This window comes from Microtus pennsylvanicus, chromosome 2, assembly GCF_037038515.1.
Source record: "Microtus pennsylvanicus isolate mMicPen1 chromosome 2, mMicPen1.hap1, whole genome shotgun sequence".
NCBI classification, from domain to species: Eukaryota; Metazoa; Chordata; class Mammalia; order Rodentia; family Cricetidae; genus Microtus; species Microtus pennsylvanicus.
This window is the reverse complement of record NC_134580.1, coordinates 14,287,012-14,300,994: the sequence shown is the minus strand read 5'-3', so window position 1 is coordinate 14,300,994 and position 13,983 is coordinate 14,287,012. Positions and strand designations below refer to the sequence as shown.

Below are 13,983 nucleotides of genomic sequence, written 5' to 3'. Positions count from 1 at the left end.
CACATTCCCGACTCTGAGGCAGCAGCGGACAGACTGGCAGACCCGCAGGAAAAGCAGGAAGAGGTTAGACACTCAGACTCACCACTCCTAGCCAGCTGGGGAGGATTTCATCAGTGTTCCATTTCCACTGTTCGCTAACATCTCCACCAACAGGTAGAAGCCTTCAAATAAACAAGCCACAACAAAGTACTTCTAATAACAAATGGGTGCGGGGGCTGGAGCTCCCGGGGATGGGGGGGAGGGTGGCGGTGTGCAGCAAGGCCCTTCCCTTCCTCTCTCCCAATGCAAGAGCCTCAAATGCTCTCCACAGGCCGGGAACACAGCGTTTGACTCCAGAAGTACAGAGGTCAGTGTTTAACACATGGGAAAAGGAGGCAAAAGTGCAGCTTAGCACTGGTTACATCATCACCTGTACACAATTCCCAAAATATGCAGCTATCATCATCTGCAAATTATTGTGGCCGTAAAAGTGCTCTGGCCTCTAGTGTGTTAATACAGCCCAGTAAATTCTGCATTTCCTTATCTCACTGGGACTTTTTCTTTTTTTAAATTTATACCTACTCTATCCAACTGACCCACTGAAATTTTTTTCAAGTTTCGACTTAAATGTATTTTTGGACCATTTGAAATATTCATTATTTGGTTTTTTTTTCACACAGGTCTCAAAATAATTACATGCACACTGACCCAGAATAGCCAAGGGCTGGACCTCCCTATAGTTAATAAGCTATATTAATAATTGCATGCCCCACAAGTCGGAATTTAAGGGTAGTGCTATGGTATTCACGCAGCAAAATGAGATAAAAATTGGTAATTAATAAAAACACGGAAGGACTTTTGACACGGCATTTGGAGTCTTAAAAGATGGCGGGCAGGAGAGGTGAGCTGGCTCTACAGGTAAGGGTTCTTGCCTGCCAACCTGAGTTCAATTCCTGGAAGCCACACAGTGGGGGAGAAGCCACTCCTGCAGGGTGTGCGCTCACCTCCAGGGGCATGCACGGTATGCAAATGCCTACACACACACAAACAGGCACGCGTCCGTGTGTGTATATGGAGACCAAAAAAAAAAAAAACACCGAACAAAGCAGTGGCACTCTGTCAGCCCTTCCAGAAGATAGGGAACACGCTCGCTTCTCGACACAAATGTAGCTTGTTTGTTTTGACCTCAGTTCTTCGAAATTGTTGACTCCACAATTAAAATATGCCGTGTGTTCCAACAAGTACCAGGCAGTGGTAATGACAGACCAGCCCATCTGTGCCTCGAGAATGTATAATTTCTGTCTATAGTGGAATTTATATAGAAGCAATGATGTGGAAAGTGCTTTGCGTGGTACTTTCTATTTTTTTTAATACTGTCAAAAAGAAATGGGTGCCATGGAAAGCACTGAGATCTGAGATTTTGCCCATTTTTTTTTAAAAAAAAAAAACAGAATATGACATTTTACATTTGGGGGACCAGGGAGGGGATCTGATGCTAACGGAATTTAAAACTTAGGTGGCAAGTGGATACTTACAATCTTCCAGGGGCAAAAATGTGGTGTGACAGACATACACTAAAAAAAGCGATGGATAAAATGACTCAGAGTGGAAGGTACTAATTTAACAGTGAAGATATTTACATGAATTATTTTTCTGTTACTTTCCCCTATCTTGTCCAAAAAGAAGATGAATTAACATTCAGGAAATTCTACCGCACATCCATCCAGAACTTAAAATTGGAGCTCTATTCACCTACACTAACTATTAAAAACAACAAGCCAGGGGTAGGCAGCTGTTAAAATGCAGACTCGAGCTCCTAACCTCCCTTTTCTTCCTTGCCTAATTCTCTCTTTGCCACGCTTTTGCCTTTGAAACGTATTACAGTTTATTCCCCCATTACTTTTATTTTGCCACTAGTGTTTTATCCGATGCTTGCTAAATATTTGGGTGGAATGAATCCTCCAGCTTGCAGCAGCAGAATGTGGCTGTCATAATCGTGAAAATGTTTTAATTATCTCAGCTATATATGCCTGTCTCCGCAGCCCCAAACCCTTCAGTATCGACTGCTGCCTAGCGTAAGAACAAAAGCAGCCAGACTGGGCTCCGTTTTCATATTTGGTGGAGTCTGCTCTGGGCGGCTGCTGCAGCCGAGCTCCTGGACACACAGAGCCCATGTGCCTCTGGACTAGGGAAACAAAGATGTCTGTACTTGGGAATTTTCCTCTTCCTGCGCAGTGGAACTTTCTGTGTAGGATTTTCCAGTTCCCATAAATCAAGACCCCAGCTACCCTTAAACATAGGCTTGGCCAGGCTGTGGTCGAGGGTGCTTTTGTCAGTGTGCCAGAGGGGTGGAGGTGAGCAGGCAGCTGAGCTCTGCAAATGTCACCTTTTTATTTTTTATTTTATAAAGGATGGGGCCTGGGATTAAACTCAGACAGCCTCTAACTCAGCTTACGAGCGATACTGGCATGGCGGGTTACACAAAGGTCTTTGGGGGATCCTTAGCACCCATCGAACACAGTTTAGGCTCTGTGTGGCCTGGCACGACTGTGCCGGTAAAGAACTAGGCTGGGACAGGGTCTAGACAGGCCTGGGAACCACTTGGGGCTCTCTTTTAAGGATTGCCTGGTGACTCGTGTCCATGGGCACTTCTCGCCCAGCCTGGCAAGGGGGTTACAAGCTGAGCACATTACTATGATGTAGATAGATTCCCTCCTCAAAATTAAAAAAAAAAAGCCTTAAAAACAAGTGCTTAAAAAGCAGAGTGCAAAACCCCAAATCTTCCCCACACTGAGCTGTCATCCAAGAAAAGCTTTCTTCTTTAAAAAAAATATAAAAAAATAAATAAAAAATAAAACGAAACGAAAGGCAGAAAGGACTAAATCCCTAAACTGTGGAAATGGTGGCATTAGGGATGCGGGACAGAATAAAAGAACCTCTGTTTCAGAACACGAAAATACTCCCTCCTGTGTGCGGCTGGCCCTGCCTCAGCCTTTTGCTGAAGGACCTCACGATGGTTCTGGGTTTTTCCCCCTCTTCCATTCCCAGTACTTCCAAAGTTTAAAAAAAAAATGGTAATGAAATAATAAGACCCCTTCCAACAACAAAGCAACACAGGCAAGGAAGGGCGGCTTGCCGACTGATGCCTCCTCCAGCCCTCATTCAGCTCCTCATCGAACACGCAGCCACTGCGAAATACCGAGCGTGTGTTTTCATTATCATTTTGAAAGCCATAGCTTTGGATCTTAAAAATAAATGGCTTGGTTTCTCTCTCTTCCCTGCAGTTTTTTTGGCAGTGCCTGCTTCACTCAAGACTGGGAGGAGGAGGGGGGCTCTGAAATAGAATTTGGGGTTTGGGTTAAGCCAATTAGAGGGAAGGGAGACGTAACAGGCACGGAGCGCAAGATGGCAGGGCCCTCTGCTCGTCCCCAGCAGGAGAAGGGGAGGTCACTTACCAAGGAACTGAAGGACAGGGCCACTTTCTCAAAAGCCAGCAAGTGAGAACGATGTCCCCTGCCCTGGCTGGGTAAGAGGGCTCCGGCCAGCCAAAAGGCTGTCTCCAGGTGCCAGTCTCGGCCAGACAGACCCTTGGGCCTCCTGGGCTCTGGCATCCATCAGTCCGTAGGTCCTGGCCTGGGCCTTGGCTACTCTGGCACCCGGGGTTAGGACTGCCAGGAGCAAGTGGCGCTGGGGGAAGGCCCTGCTGCCAGCCTAGGAGGACGAGGAAAATGCTACTTTTGTCTCCTGCTCTCTCATCTGGCACTGGCTCCCAGGGAGGGGGGGCAGAGGCGGCCGCTACAGCTCAGCCCCGCCCACCGGGAATTTTCGAAAGATGCTCGTGGGTGCCTGGAGGATGGCAGACGTGGCAGAGGCGGGTGGGCCGGGCCCCCAAACCCACCACCAAAAAAAGGCGGGGGCTGGACGACAAGGAGAGGAGGGAGGATACCGCAGTGCCTGACCACTCAGCAGCTAGCCTGAGGACGCCTGAACACCAGTCCAGCCCCAGCCCAGGCGATAGTCAGCCCTGTAGATGGGCAGGGTGGCCGTGGCGCCATGTTGTGACTGCCTGGCTAGCCAAGCAGTTCTGACGGGCCTGGAGTCCAGGCTGCCCGAACTGCTCCAGATAGAGGCCGCATTGTTCCTATGCTGAGTTCTGCAGAGAAGCAGGAGGTGGCCGGCATTCGGCTGCTCTCTTTTATAAGAGTTGGGGCTCCCATCCCAGCTACCCATTGACCAGAACTCTTAGCGTGACCCATCCTAACCACGGAGGCAGGAGCTGCCTCAGCCAGGAGTCTGGACTATGGGTTTGAATTTAGCTAAGTGTTCACAAATCTGCTCTTGGCCTTGATTTTCTCACCTATGTTCACGAGGGGGTTATGTCTCCTACTTGTGGCTGACGGGATGCAGAAAGTAGGGCTGGGGCTGAGCGCTGTGCTCAGGACCCAATGCCTGGGAGGGCAAGAAGATCCCAGAACGACCAAACAGCCAAGAACGAGGAGGAGTACCAGGGCAGAGCTGAGATACATCACCCCCGTCCCCTCAGATCCCTCAGGGTAATTAAAGTCACTCCGTGTCACTGTCTTGGGCACACAATCCTTTGCTGCAGCCCTCCGGAACAACCAGAAGTTAGACTAAGGGCCACCCTCTCCTACAGGTGTCCACCTGCCCCTGCTAGATTCGCTTGGCAGTCCTCTCAGGCACCATGTCACTCCGGGCCCTTTTGTATGACATCAGAGGTGCTCACATAAAAAGGCAATGGGTCTGGAGTATAGGGAGGGGCTCATGAGCAGCATGTGACACCTCTCCTCAGACACCCAGGTACCACAGGGCCAGCCCGGCCACCGAGGATGGTGGACGGACCACTGCCAATGGGCCTCACTCCTTACCATGTGGGAAATGGTAAGGATCTTTCTGTCCATGGTGAGCCATGTAAAGAAAGGGTGGTCAGACAAAGCATGTGGACCTGATTGTTCCTGGGCAGCCTGCTTGTTTTCTACTGCTTCCTGTCTGCTCAGACAGTCATGCTGAAGACCAAGAAGAGGATAGGCAGAGTGAGCAAGGAAGAAGCTGTCCCGGAGGAGTCTCTGGTCTCTAGCTCTGGCCTCACGCATACGGCCACGTGACTGCTTGCCAGCTGACGCCAGAGACAAAGCAGGTAGCATTCCAATGCCATGCGCTCGACCAATAACGCCGAGAATCCATGCCAGCAATGGTTTGGCATGGCTGCCAAGAGCCTGGCCCTGGGAGGAGAAGGGTCCCTAGGCTGTGTGAAACGGGACCTGTTCTGCTAGTCCACAATGCAGAGAAGCCACCGAAGCCCTGCTTGGGGGTTCTGCTGAGATAAGGGAATTTGGATCGCATGGCCATAAGAGGACATGCCCCCCCCATGCACCCAGTGTCACCACAATCAGAAGTGACCACTGCTGCACTCAGCTCGTTGCTACAGCTACAGCAGGGCCATCAAGGCCTTGGGACACTGATGCCCCACGGAGGGCAGCAGGTCCCTATCGGATGCAACCGCGTGTCATATGCCCCATCAACAAGCATTTCTCTAGTTGAGAAGGCTCAGCAGTTGACATGCATAAACTTTAACACGCTCATGAGTCCTTCCAGGTCAGAACCAGCTCTGTCTGGTCTGAGTGCCATCCTGGGTATGGTTTTTCTTACTGTCCAAAGGTATGGGGAAAAGCGGCTGCAGGGCTAGTAACCTTTTTAATAATTTAAGATGTAATTATAAAAGCCTAAATTGGATGTATATACCTTTCTCAAAAATATCAAGGGAGATTCTCAACTTAAGATATTTCTGCTGAGTGCTACTCTGGCCAGAAATTCCAATAGTAAAGAAGGGCGGTTCGCCGAAAAACCCAGCCCGGTATCAGAAAGCCAGAGCACCTGGGCAGCATTCCTCTTTAATCTGAAGGGAAAACGTACCCAGCCTTAAAAAATTTACCTGTGCACATTTCGCAACCACGGCGGGTCCTAACCCTACCCAAGCCTGACGCCATCACTGCTCACAAACCCTCCCCACCACTGCCTGGACAGTGAATCCCAAACACCTCTGCACACACATCTGCATCCTAAGGAGGAGACTCCAGATTCCAGACTCCAACTAGAAGATGCCAAAATCTGATGCCAAGACTACACCGCACTTTGTGCCTGCTTCCTCCAGCAAGTGAATATAATGCATTTTTTTCCCTGCCCAGGACACAAAATTTCTTTCTTTCCCATGATTTCATGTTTTCCACACCTATACTCACAGCCTTAGATGTCTGAACATCCCTAAAAGTTTCTTGGCTTGGCATTTTGGAGGTGCAGGTTAATATAGAAAGTCGGATGCTATGAACTTTCAGCATTCAAAATAAACAAGATCAACAAAAGGGATTTTTAAAATAAAACCTTACTCAGAAGACAAATATTATCATTTGCAAAAAAAAAATATCTGTTGAGTAATAAGTAGGTGCTCCCTGCCAGGACATGTCTGTCCCTTGTCGAAGTCTTCCTCCACTGGCCCCGGGCAGAAGAGTCTTAACTAAGGGTCACTTGAAGTAACAGGTATTCACTGACTAAGGGTCCCCCTTGGAATTCCCAGAACCACATAATGCTGGCTTCTCCAGCACTCTCTATCCAAACCGTGGCACAGCAAGGCCACTCTGAATCCCCAAGGTGAGCCTCAGCCACTGACCTCACATTTAAGGTGGCCCACCACTAGGCATAGTGTGGGCCAGATCAGCCCTTGTGGGGGGCAGGCCGGGAATACTTTCCTTGGGGTAGAGACCTCGGAGATAAATCCAGTGTTTTCAACTAATTTAGAAGGCAGTCTTCATGGCTCCACATTCTGGGTTTGTTGATCACGAGGCGCAAACTACTTTCGGTAGTAGGGGATATAAAGGAGGGCTAGTGTGGTCTTCTCCACTCCAGTTAGACTCCCACAACCTACAGGCCACTCCCAAGTTCATCTGAGAACAGGATGTGAGGAGGAGGAGGAGGAGATGACATTGGAAAACCACAAATATGGGCCCACATTGTCTGGTGGAGCCCCTGGGAAGCGATTCTGCCTCTGAGTTCGTTTTATTCACTTGCATTCCGAAACCCAGCTAGGCAGGCCAGACTTGGTCTAAGGGAAACCTCAGCAGGCCCATACCCCAAAACCTGGCCACCTTTCCAAGGACTGCAGACATACCCTCTGGTGGCCTTTGAAAATAAAGCACAGGAGGAAAAAGATAAAATAGTGAAAATTTAAACTGCACTCCACAAAAAGAGATGGGCATACCCATACCCGCTGAGGTTTCCCCAGAACCACAGCTCAGGGGAATTTCGTTTCCCCCCTGTAAACCTCTGCCCTTGACTGTGAGGCCATGGCCCACACTACTCAAATGCCTGAACTCTGATCACCATCCCAGCCAATGGGACACTGGACAGTCCTCAAAGTAAATACCCCATATAAAAGATCCATTGCCTCTGCTTGAAGGCAATTGTTGCTATTTCTCGTGCAATATCCCTGTAACATCAGAAAGTGTGGCTAGTGTCCTTAAAGGTTTCTTTTTGCTCCAACAAGGTGCTTTGAGGGAAAAAAAGGTAATCTTGCTGGGTATTTTTGAATGAACAGCCAGGAGAAAATTTCCCCAAAACAAGCTATTTGGCAAACGTACCCTTCATGTGTCAGAGTGGCAAAACTGTCCTATCAAACCCCTATCCGTATCTCTGGCAAGGATGCTGGACCACAATAGGGAACAAAGCTCAGACCCGTACCAGAACCCTGAAGTCATTTTCCAGAAAAACCTCATACTGCCCTGGGAAGGGGTAACATATTCTGAATCCCTAAGGAAACCTCTGTCTCCTCTGCTGTATCTAAGGCAAGATTCACAATGTATGCAGTAGTCACATTTACACAAAACCCCCAGGACGTGGAAAGTTCTGGCTTTGCAAGTTACCACCAGCCAACCCAAAGGCGCTGGGGAGTCAACTTCTTGGTGTCCTTTCTGAATAAACCAGAGGTGGGATCTGTTACCTAGAATATAACATAATATAACATATATAATAAAATGCACATGGTAGTAAATGATAAATATATAAGGAATTACAGTGACTTCATTTACAATTCTAACTATAGCACAGCCATTAGATGCTCTCAGACAACATGCCAGCAACAGCACCTTATGAAAACAATGTTGTCTGCATCCTTTGATACTGGCATCTCTATTCCTCTTAGGAACGGTCAGGGTACAGGCTTGGGAAGGCAACAGGACTTGCCTGGGTCACATGGTTGAGCCGGAGACACGGACAAATTAGAACCTGGACTGCTCCAACTCCACGCCCCAACGTGAGCTTGGGCACTCCAGCCTTCTGAGTTCTGTATCAGTATTGGCCCTTCACTCTATACATCTAAATACAACCCTGAAAATCCAACAGAATCAATAAAAACGAGGCATGGAAATTGTAAGATGTTTCTTGCCCGGCCCACAAGGCCTGGCACTTCCCTGAGCAATGTTCCTCTTTCAAGGCTTGTAAGAGGTTCTCCTGGACAGAAAGAAGTACCCGCCCAGCAGGGTGCCCATCTGGATGGGCAAAGTCCTCCACCTCTCTCCTCCTGCCTTTCAGTAAGACCTTGTCTACGATGGGCTGGGGCCATGTGTCCTGTTGGAGAGTAGATAGAGGCAGAAAGCCAGGTTTGGTTTACAGAGGTCACTGCCATGGTAGAAAGCACGGTGGGCCTTGTTGCCACACATGCCTGGTGCTTAAACCCAGCCTGCATCTGCCCTAGAGATCACTTGCCAAGGACAGTGTGAGGAGTGGTGAGGCTCTTCTGCAGCCACCCTGGGATCGGCTCTAATTTAATAGCAGAAATAGAGCCTCATGTCCCAAGAAGTCCACACAGCCATCCATTCTACCAGGGCCCTACTTACCTGTTCCTTTTATTAAATCCAACAGGGAGAAAAACAGACAAGTGCATGTTTCCTCGTGTGTGTGTGTGTGTGTGTGTGTGTGTGTGTGTATCCACCCCCACCAAAAAAAATGGTGCCAAAACGAGCTATTTGAGAATGGGGAGATGTCCTGGACAGCCTCCCTGGAAACAAACAGGCTTAATCCTGCTATTTCCCAGGTACTAGGGTATGGTCTGGCAATACATAGGACCCTGATGCTCGTCAAAATGGTGCCTTTGGTTCAAGGTCCTGGTTCGAACCACCTCCTCTAAGGCTTTGGTCTTTTTTGCTCGCCTTGGTTTCCATACGACGGCCTGGGGGAGATGTCCATTTGTTTGTGCATCTGCTGTAGTCCCAAGCATGATGAAGAACCTCAGCTAACCACCACCTATTCTCCCCTGTGCCGCGGGTCTTCGGTGGACAAGGGAAAACACTGCCAGCATTTTTCTGGCAAGGAGAGTGAGCTTCTGTTAAGGACCCCATCGTGTCCAGCGTTAAGCCAAGCAGTTCTGGGTGCCATCCCTTCCACAGAGGCACCTCTACAGCTGAGATGGCTCCCAAATGTCTTACCCAGGGTTTTCTGTTTGCTAAATGCCTCGGATTAAGTAATAAACAAAAGCTCAAAACAGGGGTGGTCAGCAGCGTAAAGCAGACTAGTTAAAAAAGAAAGAAATAAGTAAAAGATGGTCAAGGTTAGTCTTTAGTTCAGACTCTGCAAAAAGAGACTTCTTACTCCTTGAGGCTCTTACCCTGAATCAACCAGAGCACGCGGTCCAGGAAGGTAGGCCTGGACTCCTCCGGCCTCATCCACATTCTTGGAAACAGGGCCTCAAGCACATGGCTCTCTGGGGTGTTATGGAAATAGGTGTCCCTCACTGTGTGTGATTTGAGGTGAATGGCCCCAGCAAGGCTATCCAAACCACACCGAAAATGTGGAGAATCCGTATATTCACACCTGCCCCACGATTATATGAAAGCAGGCTTAATCCCCACGAAATGGTTTATCATTTTAACCCAGGCTAGGTACACACACAGAGACACGGTTTTATTTCCCAGATACCCGGAACCTATGTGTTTCAAATAAAATGAAGTTATCGAGGGCCTGGAGAGACCACCTAGGCTTTTGAAATCCAACTTCGAAGAAATTAATTTCAGTTCTACCTAAAAACCCTGTAATTATGGCGAAGACAAATTCTTTCACCCCTTTTTTGGTCCCCACAAACCTCCTCAGGCCTGCTAGCTGGGCTGTGCAAGCCACCTATAGCTGCACTTATTTCAAGAGGCTATGAACTGGAGTTTTTTGTTTGGTTTTGCTTTGCTTTGCTCATTTAACTGCCCCACAAGCAAGAACTTCCACGCTAGGACCTTCCACTGCACCCTGGATCTTGGCTGCCACACTTAAACCAGCTCTCTGCAAACGTCCATCCAGCGTTAAATAACATTGTTAAAGTAGTAAGGGTTTAGTAATAAAACAGTTCAAGTTTTCAAGAAAGGACTTTAGCTTCCAAGTAACATTTCCAAACACGACCCCCCGAGATATTTTCTCTTTTCTATTGTTTAAGATGTCTGTTACAGTATTTTATATGCGTGATAAAATTTCTTCGAGGATAGCAGCCCCCACACCTGAGATCAGAAGCTGTGTTTCACAAATTCCAAGTTCTGGATAGAGGACAGCTTGGCGTTCTTTGCAAGCTGGCTGGCTTCGGGTTCAAAAGCAACCTACCTCGGATACGTCCCCGGCTGTGAAAGGCAGTCCCTGAAGAAGGACCCCTCTTAGAAATGTGTCCATTAAATATTTAAATGCCAAGAAGCTAAAGTGAAAAAAGCGCTTACCTCTCCAACCTTGATCATGCCCGCGGCAGACAGGTCCACCGCCCTGCCAGACCACCTCTTGGCCGCCGCTAGCGCTGCGCTGGCGTGCCCGCGACAGCTGGCTGGAGTCTGGGGTGACTTGTGCCGGGCTCCTGGGCGCTCAGGAACAGCGGAGGGCAGCGCGGATCAGCTCCCGCAACTCTTCGCAGGTTGGAACGGCCGCCGGCGAGCGCACAGCGAGGCCCCTTGCTCCGTACCCACAGCTCCTGCTCTCCGGATTTCTGCAGTCCTGCATCCAACGACCCACCACGCAAAAGAGTGGCCAGAAGGAACAAATCACGCGTGCACGACTGGCGCCACTGGAGACCTTTGTCCGGGACGCAAACGAAAGCATGCCGACCCTCATGTGCCCACGCCCTGCCGCGGAGGACCGGCCCGGCGTGCCCCGTGACTTTCTCCAAGTTCACGTGCATCCCGGAGCGGTCAGGCGGGCGCAGCGGGCCCGGACGCTCAGAGAGAGCCTGGCCGTCGGGCGGGCTCGGGACCCAGCGGCCCTGGGTGCGCGCGGGGCCACAGTGCGGGCCACTAGGGTGAGGGGAAGATCGGAGGGCATCGGGACATTGCGGGCCACTGGTCTGGCGCTACCTCGGCTCCGAATGCAACGGCTGCTTGGCACAGACGCGCCGCGCGCCCGGTGCATGCTAATGGCCGGCGGGCGCGCTATGAATTATTCAGCAGCGGCGCGGAGAGGACGAGCGCGGCACGGAGGGCGGCCTGGGCCGCGCGTCCCCCGCCGCTGCAGAGCGGCCGCACCGACTTCCCAAACTTTCCCCGGCCGGCACCGAGGATGCGGCCCCCGCGGCACCGCGGTCCCCGCCCGAGCGCGCTGGCCGCGCTTCCCCCGTTGCCGCCTATTTTATGTCTTTTGTCTCGGAGTTGGCACCTGTCCCAGAGAGCGCGTTTCCCTGCCCACCCCTTCGCCGCCGGATCGGGGCGGGGGAGGGGGCACAGGGGACCGGGAAGGAGGGGATGGGGAAAGCAAGGCGCCCGCGCGCCCTGCGTCCTGGGGAGACCGCCCGGGGGCGGCGGCAGCGGCCGTGCCCGAGCACCCGGGCACCCCTGCTCCGCGCGGAGGTCAGGGCTGCGAACGCGCCCGGAATACCAACGCGGCCGCCGTGCCCGCTGCGGACCAGTGCGTCCGGGCACCGCCCCTCCCGGGCACCCCCCTACCAGGACGGGCGCGCTCGGGCTGGGCGGGCGGCGGGAGCTGCGGATTCTCCGCCCCGGCCCTGCTCCTGGCCCCGCAGCTCCGCGTGCGCGCCCCCGCGGGCACGCCGCCCCGGGCGCTCCCCGCCTGCGCGCTCCCGCCCCGCGGCCCCGCCCGTCGCCCTCGCGCACCCACCCCACTGGGCACCGCACGGCGGAGACCCACCCGTAGAGCCCCGAGGCCAACGCAGCGGGGAGGGCTGAACAGGAGCGCGTCCCCTGCCCGCGCCGCCCGCGCCGCCCTGGCACGGAGGAGGCTGCCGGGGCGCGCTCCGCGGCTGCGCTCCAAGGCGCCGGCTGCCATGATTGCGGGCAGCACCAGGACGCGCGCGCACGCTGGGGCCGAGTGGGACCCTCAGCCGTCAGCAGTCTCTTCTGCCTGCCTACAGTCCAGTGGGTGCTAAGGACAACCGCCAGGGTCGCCGAGATCTAGATTGGGTACTGAGACAGCGTGGTGGGCCGGACAGTGGCAGTGGCTTCTCAAAGGAAGGGGCGCGCGCACGGGCGACCCCGCCAGTCCAACAGAGCAAGGAGCGTGGTGCCCAGCGGGGAGTGGCAGCGAGGGCACACTGAACCTCGCGAGTGGGTGTGGGGAGTAATGCACAGAACTGAGCATGCAAAGGGGGCACGCAAGGTGCCCGGGGAGGCATGGGAGGCATGGGATTCGCGCAGGCATGGTGCCCAATGCCCGTGCCCAGCTCTAGGCTTGCCCCCTTCTCCCTGGAAACAACTTCCTGCTACTAGGACTAGGGCACGGGAGCTGCGGGGGTAGTTCAAGGCCATAGCTTTGCTCTCAGCGCAACTGCGACACTGCTGGCTCTAGGCCACACCGGGCCCCTACAAGGGGGAATGGGACGGCTGGGCTCCAAGGCCTGGTTACTGGTTAGAATGCCAAGGAGGCCTCAGCGTCTTCCAGATCGCTTCACTGGCGCGCCCAAGCGTTTTCCAAACAGAGGCCGGCCTGGGCCTCAGGCTCTCAGAGACACATGTGAACACAGGGTCCCTAGACTTAGATTCCCTCCTCCTGTCCAGACATGCTCTGGATCACAGCCACTTGGACCTGCCTGGTTTGAGGTGCATGATAGCCCGTTGACGACCAGGTCCAGGGAGAACAAGGCCTCCAGGGCCCGTCCCACAGTCTCTGTGCCTGTCTCCCTCCTCCCCCTCCCCACTGGCCTTGGCATTCTAACCAGTATCCTTTGACGTCATATCTCGCCATTTCTGTCAACCAATTGAAACTTGCCCGTTGTAATAAAAAATATAATTTTTTATGCCATTGGTAAATTCAAAAATTCCTTGTGTGTCCGGCTTCCCAGGAAACTTCATTCCACGTTGTACTGGACTGCCATGAGGGAGGGCCTGGACACACTGGGTGAAGCTGGCCCGAATTGGCCAGTTCTGCCAGGGCCTTTAACTACCAGAGACTTGCTTTTAAGTTCAGTAGACCACCATGACCCTGACCTAGGCTAATGCCACAGCTACATCAATGCAAGCAACCCCGTAATATACAGTTTAGGGGAAAGGAAAAAAATCCAGGACACGTCCTGTCCTGATCAACTTTCATTTTCTACAACTGCCAGTAACTGAAGATAGACAACCACGAACAGTGAGTTTCACCCTTCCTGGGGAAGGGGCATTGTGGCCCCAGCTCCCAGGGCCAGGGTCCCAGGGCCAGAATGTCAGGGGCCCTATTGCTCTCTACCCAAGTGGAAATACCGAGTCCCAGCCACAGGGCGGGTGAAACCTAACTTTTCTGGCACTTAAATTTTTCCTTACTATCAAAGTTCTGAGTCTTGATCCAGAAGTGTGGAGCAGGGTGACCCTATGCTGGGCAATCCCCTAACGCCACATAAGTCCCTAGGAAGCCCCTCCTACACCAGCCACAGTAGGACAAGGAGGACAACCTCAACCATGAGGTTTCACTTTGGCATCTATTGCTGTAATGGTTCAGAAAACACTAAAGACATTTTGTGGTCTAGCAAGTTTCAGGGCTATAGAAGGACAG

The 13,983-nt window shown here is 52.1% G+C and overlaps 1 protein-coding gene across 1 annotated transcript in view; it reads right to left on the bottom strand.

Annotated features, from left to right (window-relative positions):
• Nucleotides 1-11,106, bottom strand: part of LOC142844075 (uncharacterized) — a 34,916-nt gene extending 23,810 nt beyond the window's left edge. Inside the window, exons 1-2 of the mRNA XM_075962391.1 lie at nucleotides 10,970-11,106; nucleotides 10,734-10,864 (exon numbers count right to left, since the gene is read on the bottom strand). Coding sequence (XP_075818506.1) covers nucleotides 10,734-10,864; nucleotides 10,970-11,106 — 268 coding nt within the window. The remainder of the gene's footprint in view (nucleotides 1-10,733; nucleotides 10,865-10,969) is intronic.
• Between the last annotated feature and the right edge of the window lie 2,877 nt (nucleotides 11,107-13,983).